The sequence below is a fragment of the Hyalella azteca genome, unplaced genomic scaffold (genome assembly GCF_000764305.2).
Source record: "Hyalella azteca isolate HAZT.00-mixed unplaced genomic scaffold, Hazt_2.0.2 contig3047, whole genome shotgun sequence".
Classification (NCBI taxonomy): Eukaryota; Metazoa; Arthropoda; class Malacostraca; order Amphipoda; family Hyalellidae; genus Hyalella; species Hyalella azteca.
The window spans coordinates 32,901-49,591 of record NW_025933301.1 but is presented as its reverse complement, the minus strand read 5'-3'; the positions used below and the strand labels follow the sequence as shown (position 1 = coordinate 49,591).

General features: G+C 37.0%; 1 protein-coding gene across 1 annotated transcript; it reads left to right on the top strand.

Moving 5' to 3' along the window:
* The first annotated feature begins 6,066 nt into the window (after nt 1–6,066).
* Nucleotides 6,067–16,057, top strand: LOC108681643 (sodium/hydrogen exchanger 8-like). The gene is made up of 15 exons (XM_018170697.2): nt 6,067–6,415; nt 6,604–7,046; nt 7,193–7,314; nt 8,121–8,201; nt 8,525–8,583; nt 8,747–8,830; nt 9,632–9,733; nt 10,049–10,227; nt 10,786–11,024; nt 11,419–11,588; nt 12,562–12,703; nt 13,150–13,292; nt 13,578–13,658; nt 13,928–14,092; nt 14,576–16,057. Exons 1-15 carry the CDS (start codon nt 6,230–6,232, stop codon nt 14,666–14,668), a joined length of 2,289 nt encoding a protein of 762 aa, XP_018026186.1. The 5' UTR covers nt 6,067–6,229; the 3' UTR covers nt 14,669–16,057.
* The last annotated feature ends 634 nt before the right edge of the window (nt 16,058–16,691 follow it).

Below are 16,691 nucleotides of genomic sequence, written 5' to 3'. Positions count from 1 at the left end.
AATACATTATTGGTTGCATGGGTATTCCCATGCAATTCAATCTAGATGAATACATTATTGGTTCTCATATGAAAAACAATTTAATTTCGCGTCATTCCAAATGAGAGTTTACTTCATATTTTAACCAAAGCTTCAGATTATTAAAAAAATTTTATGCTTTCTTCTAAAACTACAGATGCATTTAGAGATAGTTTTACGGTCAATTAAGATAAAAAGTGACGGTCAATCAAGATAATTGGTATCTATTAAAAATTAATGACCTATTAAAAAAAAACCCCTCCCATGAATATTGGGCTCCTAATGACATATTTATTTCGAAGAGGTGTGGTGTGAACTTCAGCATAATTTAGAGTAATCCAACCTTACGTCCTAATATAAATAATGAACTTAATACTTTGTCTATATGTTTCTTTGCATTATGTTGTTTGGTGTTGAAATCCTAAAATTAAACGTAGTAATTGCGAGACTATTGCATGACTGTATCAATTCCTGATTTTAATTTCTTATTGAGTACAGAAACATTCCACTCATTTGGTACCCAGAAATCACAGGTGGAGCCTCAAATAATAATGGATATTTGAACGCGTCATGAATACGCTTGAGTAGACTAGACATCTTAGAATACCTGTGCGTGCCGACTACTTGATCTTGTCAGCATCCCCTGGCGACGTCCATCCATGGAGGCGCTTAATTCTACAGTGGGATAAATTGCCACGGGGCGAGAATACCTAAACGCAGCACGCCGTTGAGCATCAGCATTTCTCCCTCGAATTGAAAACGAATGACGTTGCACTTACAGGAAAAAAATACTGATGAACAATAACCGACTCCTCTTCCGAACCAGCCGAGTACATGAGTTTTGCTGAGGATCGCTGCTCTCAACTTCTCAAGTCAACTCATTAGTCAAGCCACAGGCCACAGCTCGCTCAGTCTCGGAGACTGAGCGAACTCGTTATATTCGCCTAGTAAATAAGTTACGTTATAATGTTGCCGCAGTAACGTTAGTCGTTAGGACATGAGAGCAGGTTGTACCGTTGTATGAGGTGTATGTTGTAGAATGTAGACTAGCCTACCTACCTAGTTGTAGCACTTGTAGCCTGTAGGTACTAGGTAGTTGACTAGTTGTAGATTATTGTAGATATGTCATATGAATATGATAGGCTATTGATGTTACATTATTTAAATTGATGTCTGTTTTTATCATCTCAGTTTTCACTGGATTTCCTTGAATATTATGTTAATGATGTTAGATATTGAACTTGAAGTTTTGACTTCAAGATCCTGTCTTAATGAAAGAATCAATATTATCAACTCAAATTTGTTAATTGTTGCCAATGATTAGGTAATTTATGCCTGAATAATGCCTCTATAGATTTTATTTGGCAACTTTCTGCAGCCAGAGCCAGGATTGGCCTGACTGGATAAATCTCTCTTTTCTCTGAAATACTGTAGCTCCAATGATTGATCCAAATCCAATCACTCCAATGATAGGGTAAACGCAGTATATTCCGACATCGTGGGTAATTCCGTCACCTCTCTAGTTTTTCCTTTATATTAAGCTTTGTTTTAGTTCCATGCATTCGTTGATGGTTGAAATGGTGACATCATACATTTGCGCGTCGAACTACTGCCAAAACACTAGGTCTTGGCCATCCATAGTGGCAAAGCAGAGAGTTTTTAGACTCTCCCTCAAGCTCATTTTTGAGTCCTATAAGTAGACAAGTAAAGTATCCTCAATACCAGCATTATTATACATAAGAAATTGGTATAAATCTGAAGTAAATGAGGAAATTAAAAATGAACTGATTCTGAAAAATCTGTGTTTTGTCACTATGTGGCCATCTAGCGGGAAAATATTGAGATCCAAAGAGAGACAATGCACACTACCGTCAACCGGGGCAACTCGGGACTGGCGGGGCAACTCGGGACGCACCTCCGACACGGCGTAAAACTGTTATAGTAGCGAAACTAATTGGAATATTGCAAAACTAAATATAGTGGCGTAAACGTCAACATTTTTACTATCTATGTAGTATAAAGGCAGTTGAAAAATACGACATTTACTAGCTTTGAAAAATTCCTGAAAAAATGGTGAAAAACGCTGTTTTGAAAAGTTACTTATGCTAAGGTCTGTAGCAAAAAAAATATTCGCCGTATTAAAAAATTTTACTTACATAAAAGTTGCACCCAGTCATCACAAAATTGTGCATAGCATGTCATGTATAGAATTGTGCACCAGGCATCATAGAATGAAAAGTAATTGACCTAAACTACGATTTATTTCTGTAAAAGATACGTTGGTTGTCACTAAAATATTCCTTTCTGTTTCAGGTATGTTTTTCACGATCTTTTTTACTATAGTAAATTCACTTAACCCAATTAAAATGATGTGAAATTACGAGCCGTCCTGTAAGCTTACTGATACGAAAAAAATGCTATAAGGCTGCTGATATGAAGCTTGCAGTGGACAAGGTTGTTGTAAATGCTCAATGGCATGTTCATGGATACGGTAATATCACATCAATAATACGATAATTGCACATCAATAATACGGTAATTAATGTATATGGCAATATCATAAATGTCATCATATCATAAATGTATCACAGAAAATGTCATTTATTCTACCTCTACATCATCTACAATGAAAGAGGCGGACTTCAGAGTACTGTTAGTAATGAATGAGTACGCTCTGCATGCTTCAAGTGTTTTAATATGAAGTTTCATTCCCAGTGTCCCGAGTAGCCCCGTTCGACGGGGCTACTCGGGACACTCTTTTTTTGCTTCTGGCACATTACGAATAGCATATGGAATTTTTCAAAGATGCCATTCGATAGCCCTCGCAAAGAGCTATAAAATGAGCCTAAACTTGTTTATGAAATGTTTCATCGTAAGAAGTTAATTACAAAAAACGCTCAAAACCGTCCCAAGTAGCCCCGGTTGACGGTACCAGTGAGATCATCGAAAAATGTGTCAAATTTGACAGTTGACCTTGCTCTACCAAATAGTGAATACCTAACTGTTTGTATAGGAAGAATATTATGGTTTGAGACTTTTAAATACATCTGTGAATATATTAGTGGGAATCCTTTAAGTATACTTGTATTCGCTGATTTCAAGTGGTAAATAAATTAATAGATGATTAAGTTGAGAAATGGATTTAGACACATGAAAACTAATTCCGTCACAACTTGAATTGGACACACACCATTCCAAGCTATGTACAAAAATTAAAATTTTCTCAATTAAAAGCTTAATAGTTGTTAATTGAAAGCGTAATTAAGTAGTGTTCAATATTCATTAGTGTTCTAATTCAAAGACGTGTTGTATTCCAATACAGCTCACACAGCAAACGGAATTCAAATACGTGGATGACGGAATTACATATCAGTAGAATTTATGCCTCACCACGGAATACGCCTCACCACGTGCCAAATATTGCCACACAGTGTCGGAATATTGGGATTTGGTAGGTTTGCATTCTAAAGGCTTTTAAATAAATTTGGCAACATTTTGTGATGTTTCATAATTGCTGGCGCGTAGTACGGTGTTTTGCGAGTCACATAAAGCAAACAGAACTTGAGTAACGCATACGGTTATTTTTTATAGTTTTTCATTTCTCGATGCATCCTTAATGTGTCGGAATATACTGCATTTACCCTACAGATATTCTGAATTTACAAAAGGAAAATGAAGCAAAATTCTAGTCATAACAGGAGACTCTCAGACTTGAATGTATAAAATCAATTGCAGGACATCAGACATGAGAGATTCCCTAGTGGAAAAAAATTGTCATTTCAGATGGATAATAGATTTGTATGCCTTGTCATCAAGAACTCTGCTGCCACAGGTGGAGGTGTCTGGTGGGTTAGGATGCAAAAATTGCCATTTGCCATTATTTCGGCAGGATGAACAAGAAAATATTAAATTGAATAAAATGGTACTCCTCAGCCCAGGTGCAGAAGGTGGAAGCAGCATTGCCAATATATGGGTTTTTAAGCGCAAAGCGTCGCCAACCATTTTCAAGATGCGTCGCCGTGTAATTTTTAATGAAAAGCCATTTACGCTGAGAAATGAAAAACTATTTACAAGCCACGAACTTATTTACAAGGTTGCATGCACGGTTTACCCCAAATAACTAATTTTACCCTAAAAACAGTCCGATTGTAGAGCAAGTGTCAACTGAACATGTGATGATGCAGTCTGACCGCTCTAATGTGACCGCTACTACATTTTGTTTACATTTTTTGGCAGGAACTCATCGCAACCGATTTCCGGACAAGCTTTACTGCATCCTGATCCATCCAACGTACCGGAAACCTTACTCTTTTCTAAATAGTTGGCCGAAGACTGACAAATATATTGAATGCAAGAATTACAATCTAAATGTGTCAGCAAGATCTTCTGAAGGCGTAAATTTTGCTACTGAAGCGTCGCCAAAGATGGTGAAACATTCATCCACTCTCTGCACATGGCTCCTCAGTGCAGTCCAGAAAACAAAATCTGTGTGAAGTTTGAAATAAAAAAGTTATGACTTGGCTTAGTTGTTGACTTGTTGTTGTTGCCCCGCGCCCAATCCCGGTGTCACTGGTCCAGCTGCGGCTGGAATAATGCAGTGGCCAGAGGCTCAAAGTACCGTCAAGTGTCAACCGGGGCTACTCGTGACAGGGGGGGCTACTCGGGACAGTCCTCCAACACGGCGTAAAACTGTTATAGTATCAAAACTAATTGGAATATTGCAAAACTAAATATAGTGGTGTAAAGGTCAACATTTTTCCTATCTATGTAGTATAAAGGAAGTTGAAAAATACTACATTTACTAGCGTTGAAAAATTCCTGAAAAAAATGGTGAAAAATGCTATTTTGAAAGTTACTGTAAAATGGGGTAACTTAGACCACTTTTCATTTTTTTAACAAAAACCCCCACAACTCGAAAACTATTTGATATAGAAAAATTTTGTCAATGGGCATTAAAGGCCTAATACTGAGGCTACATAACACAATAGAAAGATTTAAAAAGTTTGCATATCTAATAGGTTAAAAAATTAAAAATGTGACCCACAAAAAAAGCTATTATTTAAAGCCTGCCAGAGTACCCCCTCCATTTTTTTATTTTTTGGTTAAATAACTCCAGGTTTTGATGCATTGTAGTAGAACTCTTCTAGTTACATATGCAAATGACAAATTTTAGGAAAGTGCCATAGTTTGCAAATGGGGGGCGCCGCCCCCAAATGGGGTAACTTAGACCACCTAATGTCAGCCCTGATGGGTAACATAAACCGGCTTGGAAGTTAATATAAAATTACCACATATAACATATTTTATGTTTGACAGCCTATTTATGTTTTTTCTTTATGTTTCAGACTCTACACTGTCTCTTATACACATCTAGATGTGTATAAGAGACAGCCTCTACATCATCTACAATGAAAGAGGAGGACTTCAGAGTACTGTTAGTAATGGATGAGTACACTCTGCATGCTTCAAATGTTATAAAACGAAGTTTTAATCCAAGTGTCCCGAGTAGCCCCGTTTGACAGGGCTACTTGGGACACTTTTTTTTTGCTTCTGGCACCTTATGAATAGCATATGGAATTTTTTTGACAATGTCATTCGATAGCCCTAGAAAATAGCTATAAAATAAGCCTAAACTTGTTTATGAAATGTTTCATCATAAGAAGTTATTAACAGTTATTAACAAAAAAACACTCAAAACTGTCCCAAGTAGCCCCGGTTGACGGTAGTCTAAAACACATCTTGGGATAAGTGGCACCTTCAAAGCAGCAGTTTCACTTTACCAAATATGTTGATTTTCCTGTAAGAAAGTTTAAGAAGTTGATTCGTAATGCATTTATAGGTGAGAAGGAAAGGTATTATTTTTGATAATTTTTTATCCTGGATAAAGGACTAATTTTTTGAGCTACTCAAATTATGTTTTACTTGACATTAAGACAACCTCATATTACAATTGTCAGGCCAGTTTTCTAAGAATGATGTAATTCAATCCACCAAATCATTCTTCAGGTGCTCATATACGTATATAATTTTCTGCAAGTCATTAGAAAATTTAATCAATTCTAATTTTTTGGCAGGCTCAGATATAAAAATTCTACATCTTTGGCCAAGTCATGAGGTTTTTGTAGATGCCATTGTGCCCTGAATTTTCCCTCTGAAGAGAAGTATATACCTATGCCAAAAATATCATGAAGCCTCAAATCAGAACTCAATCATGAAGAAGCACACTGTTTTTACTATTGTATTTGTTGTTTTTTATTTGATTTCACAAATCAATCTAAGTTTGGCACCTTCTACTAAAAATTTAGGAGAGACCTCAGGGGATAGCCAAGACAGGGATGTCATTTTACCAAGAATTAAAGCTGAAGATCAAACAGCTATTTCTCAGGATCCTGCCAAGGTAAGTGATTCAATGTGGTTCTTAGTACCTATCTATAATGTTTCACAAGTTAGATATATTTTCTATAAGTTTATTTTAATTCGATGCCAAATTTTGTTTTGATAGATCATCAGGGGAACCTCAGAAATTGCCTGACAAACTGACATACGAATTCTATGTTATTCCTAATATCCATATAAATTGCACAGGCATCTGCAAATGAAACCTTGAAAGCTGAAGTGAACATCAACACTCTGACAAACAATCAAGTAGCAGCAGGAAATGGGGATCCTAGCCTCATCAACTTGAATGGGAAAATTCCATCAGTAACTCTGAGTGAGGTCAAACCAGAACTGCAACAAGAAGGCATCTTGCCTCAGTCTATTAAGCCTAATGAAGGTCCTATCAAATCAATTGAACTTTCTGCTCAACAGCAACACCAGGATAACACAGTGACTATTAATATCAACAGTCAACTGAACAATGGTCATGAACAGGATACTATCACAACAGCTCCATCTCAGACCTTGGTCCTCAAAGTTGGGAACACTACACTTGGCAATGCATGCTTGCTGTCCAAAGACTCAGTCCGTCAATTGGTCCAGTATTATCCACAACACTGCTTGCCAGCATCAGTTGATGACACAGAAAGGTAAAGTATGAAAAATTCTCATTGGTGAGCTATAAAATTTTGTTTTGTGATCACAGTCGTCAAAATAAAAATCTCCAATATTTATGTCGGTAAGGTACTTAGAATTAAAATGTGCAATTAAAATATGATCCTTCACCCCCACACAGGAATGAGTTCATTGGTAATCTCACCGATTCATGCAATGAAAGCGAGGATCTGCCAGCAGTTGGTGCTGCTGAAAAGGAGCATCTGTCTTCACTATCAATCTTTCTCATCTTGTGCATATTAGGTATGGCTTATTTTGGTTACATTTTTCTGATTACAAACAATAAAATCTTATATACTGGGGATTTATGTTCTTCTTCTGCAACCTTAGTAGATGAAATATTACTGTTACTTTCCCAAAGCATTGCTGCTAAAATCAGAAAAAACTGGTATACTTGATCCCATTAGCTATGTCATGATTTATTGCTTGAATGATCGAACAATATTTTTACAGCTTGAACTATTAACAGGATCCAGACTTCTTTTCATTTCAGTGACGTTACAAAAATACGATCACTGTTGTTTTAAAAAATGCAATCAAAAACATTTTAATTATTTACCTTGGAAAGTCTAACTTTGAAAATTAAAATAATTTATAAGAAGTTACCTACAGGCTACAGTAAATTGCTGAAATCTCAATCCCAAAAAACCTATCTGAGGTTTTGGATGATAATTCCTGTTTGAACATAAATATTTCCTGCAAAATAATCAATGCAGATAGGGCTTCTTTAGTCCCACCTTGATAAACTACCATATCTCTACTAGATAACTTGGTGTGGTTAAGGTTGACTGTTTCTCAAGCTATTTTCTCTCCCTGTATGACACAATTGTTAGAAAAATTTCAGCTTCAACCTTAGAAATACACAATGTCAAAGCTTATTATTAATTTTGGGGGATTTGTAAAGAAGACTCGCGTAATATGTTTTTTATCTTTTTTCAAACTGTATTGACCTTTAAAAATAGAACAAATATGGTAAAAAAAAATATTCTATTTTATTGCATAGTGCAATAGAAATGCAAAGGCAAACATGTTTATTTTTCTTGTTTCAGGGCTGTGTGTTCTACTCATATTCTTCATGCTGAAGACCAAGCTGCATTATCTCCCTGAAAGTGTGGCGTGCGTCATAGTTGGTGAGGATTATTCTCAAATTAAGGGTTCTTTATAAAAGCCTTCATGGGATCCTGGATTTTTTGGTACCTGGGTTTATATACTGGTAATTATTTAAAATTGTTTCTGTTGAATTCACTTGACAAAAAAAAAAGCTTCAATTTAAGAAGTATATTACCTTATTGAAAGCACCAGATTTCACATGATCATGTTATAATTCATTTATTCTCCAATTCATTTTGCTTCATTCATTTTCTGTTAATATTATTTTTTGTTTGTGTTAGAAAAATCAAACATTGTATCATTCTTCATGTCTTGGTTTTATCGTGTGTTATATTTTTCTCAGGTGCATTTATTGGGTTGGTGCTGAAGATTCTTTCCAGTCAAAACATTGCCAATTTCCAGGTAATTTTCTAGGGATGACTTCTAATAAATAATTCAGTGTGTTTGTGATTGATGTAAACTATAATGTTTATTTTAGTTGCTACATTGAATTGCTTCCCAATCTCTCAAACAGACAAAATGACCTTAAAATCTTGACTGATTTTTTGTCCTTCCGTGTTTTCAGAAAGAAGAAGCCTTTTCACCGACAATATTCTTTTTGGTGTTCTTGCCTCCAATTATTTTTGAGTCTGGCTACAATCTGCATAAGGTATGACCAAAATATTTTTGATTCCACTAATAATATTTGTTAGGTTCCTGTAATGAATTTCTTGGTTGTGTCCTGGGTTTTGCTCCCAGGCTATCTTTGCTCCTTAGGCTCATGTTGTCGAGGTGTCACACCAAATAAACTTGACTTTGCTTCATTCTCTATTTCACTTTTGATTAACATGTTGACTCCAAAGTGGTACATATGCGAACCACAAAATGTATTTCTCCAGGACAAAGTGGTACATAATTCAGGTTGCCTAAAATTGGCCGAATCTGAGAACAAAAAATGGCCAAAAAGGCCAATAACTCAATATATACTAGTTTATTTGTAGGTCTGCTATAAAAATTCCATTTATTTTCTTTTTGCAGTATTTAAAATTTAATTAGGAAGTACCCCTATCATAAATTCTAGCCTGCAAACGCAATTAAGAAAAGCTAAATCACGGAATTTGTCCGGAAAAAATGACCGTCTGGTAACCCTGTTTATAAACAGTACAAAAAATGAAATAATAGTACAAGATGAAGCAATTGTAGTCAACGTGTTAGTCCTCATGCTTGCCAAGACTTTAAACTTGTATAAGTTGACGTTGCAAAAGGTTTTTGCTAATATTTTTAACATGTTGATGTTTCTTCATGTTTAAAATTTTTTCATCACCTTTGCTAGTGACATGAGAAGACTGTTTTACAGTCTTGTTTGATATATCTCATAAGAACAAAGTTTAAGAATTTATTTTTAATGGGAAATTCATAAATGATAAATAACCTCTTATCAACACTAAAATGAATTTTTATATCTGTGCAGGGTAATTTCTTCCAGAACATTGGAAGCATTCTCGTGTTTGCCATACTGGGCACCATAGTGTCGGCCCTTGTGATAGGTGGAGGCATTTACCTACTAGGCAAGGTAAGTTCAACGTTACATATTCATCCTTAACTAAATGCTCGTTCAGCTGAAAATGTGTTATGGAGACATCAAATACCAATGAAATTACAGATTATCAGCCTTCATTTATTTGGTGGTTGGGTATTTATTTATTTTTAAATAGAAATTTAGTGTAAAAACAAATCTATGAAGATTATTTGTAACATCTTAATTACTGGTTCTCCTTATTTTTTGGCATTCATGTTATATGTATACTTGAAGACACATCCTCTCATATTTAAGCCTACATTTTATAAGATGTTTTCCCACATGATGCTAATTGTGACTCGTTTTTAGGCAGATGTTGTATACCAGCTGACATTTGTTGAAAGCTTCGCATTTGGATCTCTGATCTCTGCGGTGGATCCTGTAGCTACACTGGCTTTGTTCAATGCCCTGCAAGTGGATCCCATCCTCTACATGTTGGTCTTTGGAGAGAGCATCCTCAACGACGCGGTTGCCATCGTTCTTACTACGTCAGTTTAGTTTTTATTCTTCTAAATGTTACATGTGCAGCAGCAATATGTACCTCACCACGTCAGTCCAGTTTTTATTGTTACAATGTTACATGTGCAGCAGCAATATGTACCTCACCACGTCAGTATAGTTTTTATTGTTACAATGTTACATGTGCAGCAGCAATATGTACCTCACCACGTCAGTATAGTTTTTATTTTTACAATGTTACATGTGCTGCAGCAATATATACCGTGCAGCAGCAATATATAATTCATCACGTCAGTCCAGTTTTTACTGTGTTACATGTGCAATGTATAACTAACTCATCACGTCAATGTAGGTTTTTTTTTGCTCTAATGTTACATGTGAACTTGGAATATAAAACTCGCCACGCCATTATCCTCCTTTTGCTGTTATTTGATAATGATTAAATTATATATGCTTATTATTCTAGCTAGAAGTTCATTATTGAGTCTCAAATGCTTGCTTGCTTGACTGCCTATTTATTTATGTAACCATTTGGTGCTGAATTCCTTCCGAACTTTTAAGAGGTCAAGTTCCATTACACCCCACAGATCTGTGTTGGACCTCGCCTCGTACGGTGATATGAGTCCTGGGGAAGGTCTGCTCTATTTCGTGTGGCGGTTTTGCCTCATGTTTCTTGGGTCTGCTGGCATTGGCGTCTTCTTTGGCCTCTTGTCTGCCATCACTCTCAAGCACATCGCCTTGAGAGACTACACCTCCCTCGAGCTCTGTATCCTCATTATATTCATTTATGCTCCCTATGCTCTGGCCGAAGGAATACATCTCTCTGGTGAGTTGAAATTAGATGCAAGGTGTTATGAGTTTTCCTTGATTTTGTTCGATGTGTATCATCGAGGGTAGTCAAGGCAATTTGGAATTTATCAGTCGTGATGAATAGATTACCGCAATGCATAACAGAATTTGTCACAACTTTCATGGATAGCTTATGCCGATAAGGAGGAATATAGGAACAAAGTAAACAAGCTCTTGGATTATTACTTTGTATATATTTAAAAATTCATTGAACTTGTTCAAATTTTAATCTCGTATTAAATCAATTTATCGGGATTTGTGAGGAAACAGCCTATCTTTTACAGAATCGCTTACTCTGGTATGGTAATGTGAGGTAAACTTAAATTGCAGTCATATTTAATGATGCCTTGCATTTTTGCACCATATATCAGGGATCATGGCTATTCTGTTCTGCGGGGTTGTGATGTCACACTACACGCACTACAACTTGTCGCCTGTGCTGCAAATCACAGTTCAGCATCTCATGCGCACGCTCGCCTTCACCTCCGAGTGCATCGTCTTCATCTACCTCGGCATGGCGCTCTTCAGCTTCCAGCACCAGGTACACACTTGGCATAATCGAGCTTTTTATCGTGAGCAGGATTAATTACAAACGAAGAGTCCACCATACTGGAAGTACTCACTCGCTGCAGAATAAATCTTTGTGTTTTTTTATCATACTATAGTTCAAGATGTGATAGGGAATATTTGGGACAAAATTTGTTTGCCTATCGTCAGGTCTTACAAAATTTGCATAAGTATTGATGTGCTATGGCTCGGCTAATGTTGTTTTTCTATGTCATCTAAAAACTTATCCTTTCATCTTGAGGTTTCTGAATTTTTTTAGAATAGTTAGTCCATGTTGATGAGGTCTGAGGTTTTGTGTGACTTGGCGTTTCTTTTTTCGTGTGTGAAACGTTTTCCTAATTTTTTCTTGTATCCTGAGGACTTGTGTTGCGTTCATGAAGCACTGCATCACCAGCTAATGTCAAATTTCACTTTATTCAATAATCTTATTTGCCTCTGGGCAAGTTTTAATCACTTCGAGGTCACTGGTGCTTCACGTTTTCTGCATGAATGCGTTTCCATGTAAATTTGCAAGAACTTGAGTGCTCTATGATTAATTGTTTTCATTTGGTTCAGCGGGTGTTTGTTTAGGAAAGTTTTTCTCAACTGAATTTTTCCCCAGACTATGAATTGTGGTGGTTGTAGAGGGTAGCCAGATTTGATTTCACTTTTACTTGTGTTGATCTGGTGCTGAAACATTAAGGAATTACAGCTTTATATTACTCTAGATTTCTGGAAACGAACTCTGCTACTTGTACTGATAGTCAATTGAAATTTTGGATTCTAATAAATATGAGAAATATCTATTTTACATCAGAGAATTGAGTGTTTCAAGTTTCACAAGGTTACCGCTTCACGCCATAATTATGGAAGCAAAAGCAATTAGCAAGTTTGTTGCTAATGTTTCTATTTCAATGATTATTTTATCCATAATTAATATAAAGAGGTAATAAAGACCTAATTTACAGTTTCAGGTGGCGCTGCTGTGCTGGAGCATTGTTCTCTGCCTCGTCGCCAGAGCCTGCAACATCTTTCCTCTCGCGTGCCTTGTGAATAAATTTCGTGACCATCCCATCACCCCCAAGATGATGTTCGTCATGTGGTTCAGTGGTGAGTAAGTCAACTCATTGGTGACCACCCCATCACCCCCAGGAAGATTCACCCCCAAGATGATGTTCGTCATGTGGTTCAGTGGTGAGTAAGTCAACTCATTGGTGACCTCCCCATCACCCCCAAGATGATGTTCGTCATGTAGTTCAGTGTTGAGTCTGTCTATTAATGCTCTCTGTAGACGATTTACTAATCGTAGCAAAAAAGTAGGTTGTGATAGCGACAATTATCAAGCACGATAGTAAATTTAATTAGGTGTAAAGATTTTAAATTTTTGAACACAAACTCGGAATGAAATATTATAAATATTGTTAGCGATGTTTATTGATAGAGCTATAAAAGTCAAAACGTGATTGTATTGCTAGAAATATTATTTCCTCACTCTTGATAAACTTGAGTTGATGGGGGTTTTAAATTATCCTGGGTTCACCAACATCTTGACTCAGGTTTGAGAGGAGCGATCGCGTATGCACTGTCCCTTCACCTGGAGTTCAGCGATGAGAAGCGTCGAGTGCTCGTCACAACTGCGCTCTTCATCGTGCTCTTCACCATCTTCATCCTGGGAGGCTCTGTTGTACCGCTAATTAAGGTAACACAAGTCGGGAAGTGCCCTTGCTTTGTTAATATGACTACTCAATAGTTCAGTACGCATAACTTAACTCGCTTGTGATTCAGAAATCTTGGTGAATTTGCTCATGAATTTTTTTTTCTGAGTCAGTGTGAAACTGCATTTTATAGGAGACCTGGGTTGATATATTTTTATTGATAATTCTCTCGTTATTCAGTCGATATTGTCATGTTAGTAATTGTATTTAAAGGTTCACAATGGATGATTGCGTCCATATTGTTTTAAATATACTATCACTTTTTTCAGTATGTTGAAGTGGACGCTAAGAAAAGCATCAAGAAAGTGCGGAAGAAGAAGACTCTGACGCTGAGTAAAACACGCGAATGGGTGAGGCATGAATGTGATCTTATGCTGAAAAAATCAGTTTTTCTTGACATCAATCGGTGTGGTAAATTCGGCACTGCCAAATCTGTTATAATTTCAAATAATTTTTTTATATTGATCTCAAAAACAGCCACTTCTTTCTGGAACAAAATCGTTGGTGGTTACAAATGCATGACGGTTACATTTTAAAAATTTTTAGACTAACTTGTCTTGAATTTCGAAATTTACTAGGTCACAAAACCTTGATTGAAATTAACTTTATTGTTCGGTAGGGACAAGCTGTAGACTCGGAACACATGTCGGAAATGACGGAAGAAGAGAGCAGTGAAGGGCCCAGAGTTGCTATCTTGAACGGACACCAGCAACTTGGAGGCTTCCTGAAACTCGACAAGGAATATTTGCGTCCATTTTTCTGCCGCAACCTCACACATCAAGAGGCGAGTTTGTCTTATTACTCCAAGCTACCTTCTGTCTTCGTTTCTGTTGAACTTCATCTGTCCCTTCTCTGTTCTTGTTACTCTTCGCCTGTCCCTTATTTGTTCCTGTTGCTCTTGCCCTGTTCCGTCTTAATTCTTCATCAACTAACTCTGCTTCTTGCTCACTATACTAGCTGGCGTACACTTGGAGTTTGAGACTTTTTGTCGATGAGACTGACGAATAAGTTTTGACCTATGAAAGTAGGATCAGCTTATTTTACATCGACAGTGCTGTTTTCTTACCGTACGAATTTCCTTACTAGCTAATGTGCTAGTTTCAATGCTTATGCGCTGCCCTGACATCTGATGAATCAAGTTTTGTCTACATTATATTGCAGCCATCTCTTCGCCAGGAAAAATTGCCTAACTGTTCTTAATTCCTAGTGTCATCAATGGAGAATCTCAAGTGCGAACCACACTATAAATTTTCGCTATCGTGCGCAGGTTCGGTCTCATGCAATCGACTTGAAGCGTCAGTGCTACCAATCGCTCAACGTGGTCCCATCGGATTCTGAAGACGAGATGATCAACATTTAGGTAACGCAGCACCAGCCCTGCTCCTTGTGAAGCCTCTCGGGATCTCAGTGTGGGATAGTTTTCTAACCTTATTGGTTTGCTCTCACGTCGTAGCAGCGTTGTTGACGTGAATACCACACTGTCTGTCATTCAGGAAGTAAATAGTCCTTTATTTTTTTTGTGCTGTGGTGTACAATTAATGTCTAGGTAAGGTTTTACGAGTTCGAGCTATTACTCCAGAAGTGTTATCTTTAAATTTTATTTATTTTTCACGAATATTGCCCAGGTACCTATATTGTTATTTCTAATGTTTACGCTCACCATTCTCGGTAGTTTTCAGAGAATTACGTACTCTAGGATAAGTTTGTTGTAACTAGTCAACCTCTTGGTTTTGGGAGCTGCTATGCGGTGTGGTATTGCCAGCTCAGTTGTAAGGGCATAGCTAAAAAAAAAGTCTGCACTTCTGGGACTAAGGCGATATTAATGCAATGAGGAACCAAAAAGTTTGGATCTTACTGCTGGATTTATAAAATTGCATCATTATGCCAAGCAAGCTGGAGAAGAGCTTAGCTTATGTCTTTGAATCAAGGTTTTGTCGTGTATCTCTCGTGTGCGATGTGCCTTATATTACACTATCCTTCGCCGCATTATGACTGAACATTTTTTCGAAGGGCTTTTTCTGTTGCATTGGTACTTACGGTAACGGTGAGAGCTTTTATAAAGCTTATATGTGTGAAACTTGCTAGGGAAGCAGAAATTACAGCGGTTCATACTTACGTGCGAAATAGATGCTATGGCTTACGCTAGTTGATCTCGCCCATCTACAATATTATATCCAATACTTAGCCTGTTATGTTGCTAGAAATATGAAGGCAAGGCAGAAGTGGAACTTTGCGTAATAAATGACTTCGATTAGGGAAATTTCTGTGATCAAGTCTCTACGTTGCATCATTAGTTTTGAATGCAGTTTCCACAATACTTCAAAATGTTTATACAGGAGAGAAGTGCCATCCCTACCCATTAAATCTTAGTGGCTCCTCTTTCGGCAAAGCTTGGAGCCATGCCATTTCTTGTTACGCTTCAAATGGCCCCAACTTGACGCAAGGAGCCAAAAATCATTCGTTTGCCAGTTTCTATCCGAGCTTTGGCCAGGAAATGTATTTGTATGAATTTTTCTCTGCCGTCATTTACATATATAAATGTTTGTATGGAGGCTAAAGACTTATCGACGATTGACACGTTTTTTACGCTTGCTTTGATTTTGTTACAAATATAAATCCGGTCAAGTTCAACTGTTGAGAACACACAAGGATTGGACGCTTCACCAGCCGGTTTACTTAACGGAAGAAAGCAATTTTAAATTAAGGCTACATGTGAACTATTTATACTAGATAATAAAATTATTTTTCAGTCGGTATATTATTATCATGAATCAGTTGAATTATTGATAAAGGGCACTTGTGTTTAAGAATTGTCATATCCAAGCGTAATTCGAAACTATGAAGGGTTTCAATTGCTATTCGTTATCGTTAAGGTATATATGAATTTAAAATTTTTTGCCTTGGAAACTGGTAGAGTTAACCCAGCCAAGTAAGGAAGTTTCTTGCTTTCTTTGCAGCGCATATTTAAACTTTGCAGTCACGATTTCGTCGCAGGTCATGGGGAAAGATCTTAATTTCCATCATTCAAAGCAGATGGCCCCAACATAGTGCCTATAACGCTGCCTCACAAAGTCAATAACTAAACAAACCAAAAAGAAACGGCGACATTAAAACGTCAAGTGGGCCCTTTCCTAGTGCTCTATGAAATTTGTAATAACATGAAGGCCTTCTGGACCCAAATGCTAAAATGGTACGAGATTCCGAGCCCAACGCTAGGCGTCTGGTCCATGAGAGGAAAGCGCAGGTTAAGAATAACGGCATAGTACAATCATTTGTCAACATCAATCTTATTCTCAAAGCAGCGTAGCAGCCATAACAATATGCGTAGTGTCGTGAAGGGCGTTTAATGCACGTTCTTAATTTTTGCAATGAAATATCATTTT

Bases quoted from the DNA above. Each gene is read 5' to 3' on its own strand.
- LOC108681643 (XM_018170697.2), top strand. From the start codon at position 6,230: ATGAAGAAGCACACTGTTTTTACTATTGTATTTGTTGTTTTTTATTTG. The intron at 11,589-12,561 runs GTACACACTTGG...CCTAATTTACAG, and splicing joins TCTTCAGCTTCCAGCACCAG to TTTCAGGTGGCGCTGCTGTG. The intron at 14,093-14,575 runs GCGAGTTTGTCT...TATCGTGCGCAG, and splicing joins GCAACCTCACACATCAAGAG to GTTCGGTCTCATGCAATCGA.